The following is an 8,044-nucleotide window of genomic DNA, read 5'->3' on the forward strand; positions in this document are numbered from 1 at the left end:
GTCAATCAAAGCAACCAGCGCGGAAAGCTTCGCTTACATCGATTCCCACACATGATTATTTCCGCCTCCCTTCCCTTTATGACGATGACGATGAACCAATATCATGGCTCGTATTTACTAAGGGGGTAGGCCTAGAATCGGGCGGCGGTAGGTAGGTAGCTAAAGAAATTTCTTATTTGCAAATGAGAAATACAAAGTAAAACAAAAAACTATATACTATTTTAAAATAACTATAGACTAGTATGCCAGCGAGCAGCCAATCGCCCGCTTCTTTGCCAATATTGGACAAGCGCCGTGAAGTAAGAAGCAAGCAAGCCGGCCACTTCTCGATCGAGAAGTACGCGCGTGGCACGCGACACGTGATCGCAAGCGCCGACACGCTGGAAATAGAAGAAGAAAAGCACGGCGAAGGACCTGGGTATACGCGACGCGCAGGCCGTTGACTGCTGGAAAAGGCTGCTGGCTTTCAATGCAACCTTGTGAAAGACACGAGTCGGCAACACGCTGTGATGCAATGAACGACTCCAGCGGGAACACAACCGACGACAGCTCCTGGTACCCTCGGCGCTTCTTCCAGAGCTCCGAAGTCTACTCGTCGAGAAAGGCTGACTACGCCATCCTCTTCGTGTTCATATTCACCGTCGTGCTCCTGCTGGCCACCTTCGTGCGCAGCTTTCGCGAAAAGCCCAACAACATCACTGCGCCACAGCCGCATGAATTCGCTGCAAGGCCACAGCTTCCCAGCCAGCTTCTTGACACCGCTCGAGCCAGCACGAAACGAGCCGCACCGCCGCGTCGTTTTCCAATGATGCGCGATGCCGGACAACCTCAAACCGCGACTCACCTATCACATCATACCGAAACCGCGATCCCTGACGACTCCGCTGCTACTACCGACTGGTTCGAGCACACGGACGCCACGTCTTCGTCTACTGCTCCCTCCAACACCGAGTCCGAACCCACATCGGAACAGTCAACTGTGAAGGAGTCTTCCACCCGTATCTGCCACGGCAGTGGTTGTGCGCAGCTGGTGAACGAACTGGAAGTGTTGCTTGACGACAGCGTTGATCCTTGTAGCGATTTCTACCATCACGTATGCGGCAAGTGGCTCACAAACCACACGCCGCCGCGGGGATCCGCACTTGTATCCCCAAGAACGCTGCGTCTGAAGACTTTTGAGCACGCCCTCCTGAACGAGATGAAGGATGGCACAGACGACGGCTTCCTGAAATGGCCCCTACATCTGTGGCAGTCCTGTCGGCTGAAGAAGGGGGAACGTGACTCGTTTGCGAACTTCCGACGCCTTCTTCACATCCATGGTCTGGGCGGCTATCCCTACAGGGACAATCTCACGCGCGACGTGTCTGAGGCTGCGGCTAGGGTCCTGGTACATTCGGCCGTTCCAGCTCTCGCAGACGTCGATATTACGAAGCACGCTCTCAGGCCAGGAGAACCCGCTCAGTGGGCCATCAGGATAGGTCCTCCGAAGACACTTTTCCGCGATTTCGTCAAGATGCGAGAAGTGAACACCGACTGGTTTCACTCCGCCGTGGAGAGGACGCATGGCCTGCGGGACATGACACATCTGCTCAAGATAGAGCAGGCGCTCGTTGACTTGTCCGGTAGCTGGATGGCAGTGAACAACTACGTTGTGCACCCGGTGTCCGGTCTCCTAAATACGCACCACTGGAACTGGCTTCGCTTTCTGAGCATAGCGTTTAAGGGAGTGATGCGCGTCCGTAGCTCCACGTTGGTTGCGGTCAAGGGCGATCCCTTTCAGAGCGCACTGGTTGCACTGATTGAGCGTTTCGGGTCTGGCAGTGTGCTTAACTACCTGGCCTTTAGGGTATACGTTCGTTACTCGCCCTTTCTCAACCTCCTGGAGTTCCTTGAACTCGCTCTACTGGCCGGAGCGCGACTTCCCGGTTGGCAGGACGGCGACCCTTTAGAAGAGGCCGCGGACCTTCGATGTTTAAGGGTTCTGTCCAAGAGCCTGCCCGAACCATACGCTTACCTCTTTTGGAACGCAGAGCTGCGCAACCAGCGCCGCGTCAGGGATACCACGGACGCCCTCGCCGAAGACGTGATAGCGGAGGTCGTGCGTCGCGTTAGGGAAGACTTGAATCTGACGTCGCTGGTGACGAACAGGTTCCGCGACGGCATGTTTAAGCTTAGAAGGCAGGTATTCGTGCCGGAGTGGTTCGAAAACGGCGATTCGAAAGCCAACTACACCCGCCGGTTTTTCGGAGAAGGTGGCGACCGCCCGTGCCTGCTGCTGATGCACGCAGCTCTTGAAGCCTCGATTTCTAACACCTTCCTGAGGATGGTCAACGGCAGCTTCGAGACGTTCTGGCGCGGGCCGTCACTTCGCGACACTCCCTGGTTGGACTTTGACAACGGCTACTTAGCCGTTCCTCCGGCGGCCGTCGACAAGAATTTTACCAAGGATGCTTTCTTCATTCGTCACGTTCCCACGCTCGGCATAGATTTGGCAAGGGAAGCGTTCTCCCGCCTCACGGACTTGGATTCGGTCTCGAAGTTAGGTCCACCGGGTTACGTTGCGCACCTCAGGCTCGAGATGCTGGCAAGCTGCCTGCACAAGCAGTCCTATGGCAACCGAGGTCCCGGTGAAGTGGCTTCGCGAGAAGATGCTCGCGACCTGCTCGCTCTGCCGGTGGCTCTAAAGGTCTTCAAACAGAACGCCGCTCACGGGAGCCACAGGTGAGCGCTATTGGATGCTCATGTGATGTCGGCAGTCGTCAGCAAATGAAACATAAGAGCTTGTGGCTTTCGATGCACACAGCTCCTCTGTAGCTCGTTGTGTAACACGTTAAAGATTATGAAGAGGCCGTATTATGTAATAACACTCTTTTCGCGATCCAGTTGTTTTTATGCTTTTTCACTGTCTTGGACGCCGCCATTGCTGGCACCTGCCACTCGACGTGCACGGCACACGGTGTCCGAGCTGCGCCAGAGCCAATGAGAAAACCCGAAAGAAATGGGTCGTGAAAAAAGAAATCCACTTTGTACAGGCACTCGGTCGGCAGCGGTGGAATTTTGCCACATCCAGTGCTTAATATAAAGGCCTTATGCATAACGCACCCTACAGAGGAAGAAAGAGCGACACAGAACACACATACACGGCGCTAAATTTGAACTATAGTTTGTACATATCCTACTGCCAACACTGCCTACTGCAAACACCATATCGATAAACGCATGAGATCTATCCTGTGATGAACATTCATGGCATGCGCAAAATTTGCTGATAAAGAGATGGATGGTTCGTACGTGCGTCACCATAGATGGCTACGTGTTGTGCTTCACTGATTAGACTGTTATAGTGCAATGTAACTTTTTGTTGTGACAGCAATTATATGAACACTCCAGGCGCATTCTTGCAGTAGCCGTGATGTTCCATAAAAGTCCATGGGCGATAACACCGTCGCCGCACGTCGTATGCTGTGTGTGCGAGTAAAAGGACGCGAAGGAAGCCGACTTTCGCGACTCAATCTGTTGCGCGCAAAGGAGTAAAGCGGAGAGCAAACGCACGGTCTTCAGTCGCGCGAAAGGCCGTGAGGAGGTGTGAGGGAGAAGGGGGGGTCGGCGGTGTTGCGCTCCGACAGCTACCGCGTATTTCGCGACCGGGCGCCAGGGGAACTGACGATCGCGGTTCAATCTCGCGGGCGATAGGGAGGAAAGCGGGGAAGCATCGCGGGAGAGAGGTGGGGGGGCGCCTTCGACTCTGCCAACAAGTGCGCACTTTGCAAGGCCGCGCCGTATTTTGAAAGGGAGTTGCAGACGGCTCCAACTTTTGTGCGCGCTGCGTTCTCGCCGCTCTTGCGTTGAAGCGATAGACAGCACGAAGGTCACTTCGCTCGCTGCTGCTGCCGCGCTTGCTCACACCAGCGTTTTGACAAGCGAGTGTCCGCGCTCATCGACTGTGATGTGTTCATATTTGCTTGCGCGCACTGACACCATGTAATGAGGAGGGAAGATAACATTACATGGTGTCAGTAATGTAATGTAATGATGTAATAATGGTGTCAGTAATGTAATGTTCCCTCCTCATTACATGTAATGAGGAGGGAAGATAACCGATGGTCATTAAGGGTTACGGACTGGATTCCAAGGAAAGGGAAGCGTAGCAGGGGACGGCAGAAAGTTAGGTGGGCGGATGAGATTAAGAAATTTGCAGGGACGGCATGGCCACAATTAGTACATGACCGGGGTTGTTGGAGAAATATGGGAGAGGCCTTTGCCCTGCAGTGGGCGTAACCAGGCTGATGATGATGACTGACACCATGCTTGTTAATCCAGTTAGTAAGCGAATGTTTCCAAGTTTATACGACAGATAAAACTACTAGTTACTTCGTATAGCTGTCTACTAATGTGCAATCACGATCGATGCTTCGCCTTTTGGGCGAAGCTGCGACTTTTTGATGAACTTAAGCAGAGAACCGGAACGCCATAATTTTAAGTCAGCTTTCGCTGTGACTGACTGGAACTATCAATGTGAGCATTGATCAATAAGACAGAACAACATACTATACTCTATCGAAAATAAATGTACTGAAAAGAAAAGTGTGCGTGAGCTTTACAAATTTTTGACAGATGATTTTGCTTTCGTGGTGGGGTCATGAAAGTCAGTAATAACTTATTGGGCCTTCTTCTTTCTTACCATACTCAAAACGTGATCTTGTGTATTTCTGCCAATGCAATTTTCGACACATATCAGAACTTATCTCAGTTTTTCAGGTTCTAGTTCCTTAGCTGGTGAAAAAAAAAAACCAACTCAATTGAGTTGGTTTGAGCGAAATGAGAGAAATGAGCGAATTTTAGTCACAATACACTGCTTAAATGTACGTGACGTAAGTTGCAAGAAACTTCACGTATTAGAAAACTTTGCTCTTTAAAATTATTTAATTTTTTTTTTAATCGTGTTGTCAAGCATTTTAACGAAATATTGCTGTGTATAGGGTCGAACGTAGGGTGAAGGCGGAGGCGCGCGTACAACAATGTAGGGTTTTTTTCTGCCGCCGCGTAGGGTTTCTTGAAAATGTGGTTGGCAACATTGGTCGGCAGACGCATTTCTTGCAGTGAAGTGCGAGAAAACCGTCGGGTTGCTGATTTTTCACTTTGCTGTTATGTTCACGTAGTCTGTCGTTAAGGCATCTGCCAGTCTCGCTGATGTAATTAGCTCCGTATGACATACATCGGCCAGATTTATGCCATGTCAGATGTACTACATGACCACCGATACTCTTGGATCACTACATAAATGGATTAGGTTAATTAAAGAACCGCTGATTGAGACAGCTATAGTTACCGCGGACTTCTTTCTATCTTATAACCGCTCCTCCATTCTCGTCATTATCATAACCACCACCACCACCACCACCGCTGCATCTAAACCCGTCTCACAACACCAAGAAAGAATATCTGGGGTCTTACGTGCAAAAACCACGATCTGATTATGGGGCACGTCATAGCGGAAGGCACTCCGAATTAATTTCAACAAGGGGTGTGCGAATATTCAAAACTTTCGAATAATGAGTCGAATAGTGTCCTATTCGATTCGGTATTCGCATCGAATAGTCTCTATTCGTAAATGCGAATATTTGTCGAATACATTTAGAATATTGGCGAACGTCAGCCACGCCCGAATAAACAAAACTGGAGCAAAAGTGCTTTAATTTTTCACCCCTTCGGGCAAAGTATAGACATAAAACACGAGAACTTGCGTAGTGTAGCAGGCTACGTCACTTAGAGGCTTTACAAGCTTTACAGCGATCATTAGCATTCTCTGAAGAGTCGCGTGCATGCGCAGAAACTGTACTTGTTTGCTTCTAATGCTCCAGTTGCGCTTTTAATAAACAACGCTTCGTCACGTACCATGTAATGCTTGCCAACTTTAGGAATACCGCGATGTGAACACCGTTTCATGTTAATTGTGATAACGGCCGTTAATTATCCGAAGGCTATTCGAAAAGTATTCGGTTCGATTCCCTTCTGGCACTATTCGATTCGTATTCGATTCGGTCTGAAAAATCAGTATCCACATACCCCTAATTTTGACTGCACGGGGTTCTCAACGTGCATCTTAACCTAAGTGGATGAGCGTTGTTGCATTTCGCCCCCGTCGAAATGCACGCGGCCGCCTCCGGAATCGAACCCGTGACCTTGAGCTTATCAACGCAACGCCAAAACCACTACACATAAGCTACCTCCTCCGAGAAAGCTTCGCGTTAAGGACACAAACGCTGGATGCTTATTTCAGGTCCACAGGTGCTAATTATAACATCATAAAATTGGTTTTATCTTCGCACGTTAGCCATGGGACACCTTGCCCCATGGCCAAGATCACAGTGGCGTAATTGCGGGGCGAATCGCGCAGGCTCAAGTTGCGCGACTCTCGAGCGCGCGCCTACCGGACGGACCGACTGTTCTTCTACGAGTTCGCCCTGGATCGCTGCGAGTCGTACGAGGACTCCTACTTCCACCAGCGCCTCCACCACGGCGTCCGGTCTCCGGCCCCGTACTTCGTCAACGGGCCCCTGCGAAACTTTGCGCCGTTCGCCGAAGCCTTTGGCTGTCCCCGGGGCTCAACGATGGCCATCAAGAACGCTTGCGCCTTCTGAAGCATCGGGGATGGCATGGAAAGGGGCGCTTCGAACTATGGACAGAACTGAGATGCGCACGTATTGCGACGCGTTGCCCTTCGTGCTGTTGAAATGCCTTGTGTGAAGAGTCAGTCGAAGTTTGAAAACTGAAGTTCGTGTTATGTGGGCTTCCTCTCGCGTAGACACAGCGCGCTTTATATAGTATATTTGCATGGTTTTTTTTTTGCGCTACTCTCTTTTGCCCGTGTTTGTTTCCTGCGTGAAGTATACTTGGTATAACCAGGTAGGTAGACTACACGCACTTCGATAGCGGTATTTCATGCTATGCATGTCGCCAGTGCTTATATGTCCTATGGCTTCACGCTTTTCGGAACCTTGTTTCAGATGTGCGCGCTCAGATCTCGAAGGGCCTGGACATGTGGATCAACTTGACATTGAGGTTTTCCCTCAATTATTAATACGCTAAGATGTCCTTGTTCTTGGGTGAAGAGTGGTCAAATCGTTTGCGTTTTCCCTCCCACTCGAGAAGTGATTGGTACGTCACTGAACTCTAATGGTCCACTGCTTCTCCGCCCTGCGCATGCTCAGCTCCGCTTTTTTTTCCCTCAATGTCAATTAGAATACCGGATATTCCCGTTTGCTCTCTTGCCCGTGCCGCTATCTTCCAGTCTCTTAATGTTACGACTAATATTTTTCGTTCCATCGCTCTTTGCGCGGTCCTCAACTTGCTCTCGAGCTTCTTTTTTTAAACCTCTTAAGTTTCTTCTCCGCATGGTAGCACCGGTAGAATGCATTTCTTTTCAACGACAGTGGTAAGCTCCCAGTCAGGATTTAGTAAAACCTGCCGTATGCACTCCAACCCATCTTTATTATTCTGTAACTTTCGTCCTCATGATCAAGGTCCCCTGTTATCGCGAGTATTTGACCTAGATAAACATATACGCCTGCACAAGCCACAAAGGCTGTCTGGCGATAATGAATTATTGTTTATATATATGATATACATCCGCAAGGCCTCATTTGCTGTAGTGAATTCAACGCCGGTATAAGATTAACATCGTTATACGGCAGTGTTTACTACATACCACCCGATTAATTTGCCCATTCTACGTAGCTGGTGCACCATGTCAGGTAGGATTGAACCAACCAACGTACCTAGCTTCTCTAGGTGCGGTAGTATTGACCTGGAATCTTTTTTTCAGGAGATTGTATATCCTATTAGTTATTAGACAATAAAGGCACATTTTTGTGCCCGATCGAACATCGTATGTCCGATTAAGTAAAATTCAGGTCTCAACAGTGAAAATGTATCCCCCCCCCCCCACAAAAAAAAAAACAAGAAACCATTGCCACCAGTGCCCCGTTTGGATAGTTAATTGTTTGGCCCGTAAAAATAAAGCGAAGATGGAAACATTGACTAC

General features: G+C 49.7%; 1 protein-coding gene across 1 annotated transcript; it reads left to right on the forward strand.

Moving 5' to 3' along the window:
- Positions 1–388: 388 nt before the first annotated feature.
- LOC135916996 (neprilysin-2-like) lies at positions 389–7,891 on the forward strand. The gene is made up of 2 exons (XM_065450443.2): positions 389–2,721; positions 6,398–7,891. The coding sequence occupies exons 1-2, from the start codon at positions 470–472 to the stop codon at positions 6,639–6,641; spliced, it is 2,496 nt and encodes an 831-aa protein (XP_065306515.2). The 5' UTR covers positions 389–469; the 3' UTR covers positions 6,642–7,891.
- The last annotated feature ends 153 nt before the right edge of the window (positions 7,892–8,044 follow it).

The sequence above is a fragment of the Dermacentor albipictus genome, chromosome 1, assembly GCF_038994185.2.
Source record: "Dermacentor albipictus isolate Rhodes 1998 colony chromosome 1, USDA_Dalb.pri_finalv2, whole genome shotgun sequence".
NCBI classification, from domain to species: Eukaryota; Metazoa; Arthropoda; class Arachnida; order Ixodida; family Ixodidae; genus Dermacentor; species Dermacentor albipictus.

Excerpts from the sequence above, each read along its gene's own strand:
- LOC135916996 (XM_065450443.2), top strand. The coding sequence starts at position 470 with ATGCAACCTTGTGAAAGACACGAGTCGGCAACACGCTGTGATGCAATG. Across the intron at positions 2,722-6,397 it reads GCCGCTCACGGGAGCCACAG|GCTCAAGTTGCGCGACTCTC; the intron begins GTGAGCGCTATT and ends CGAATCGCGCAG.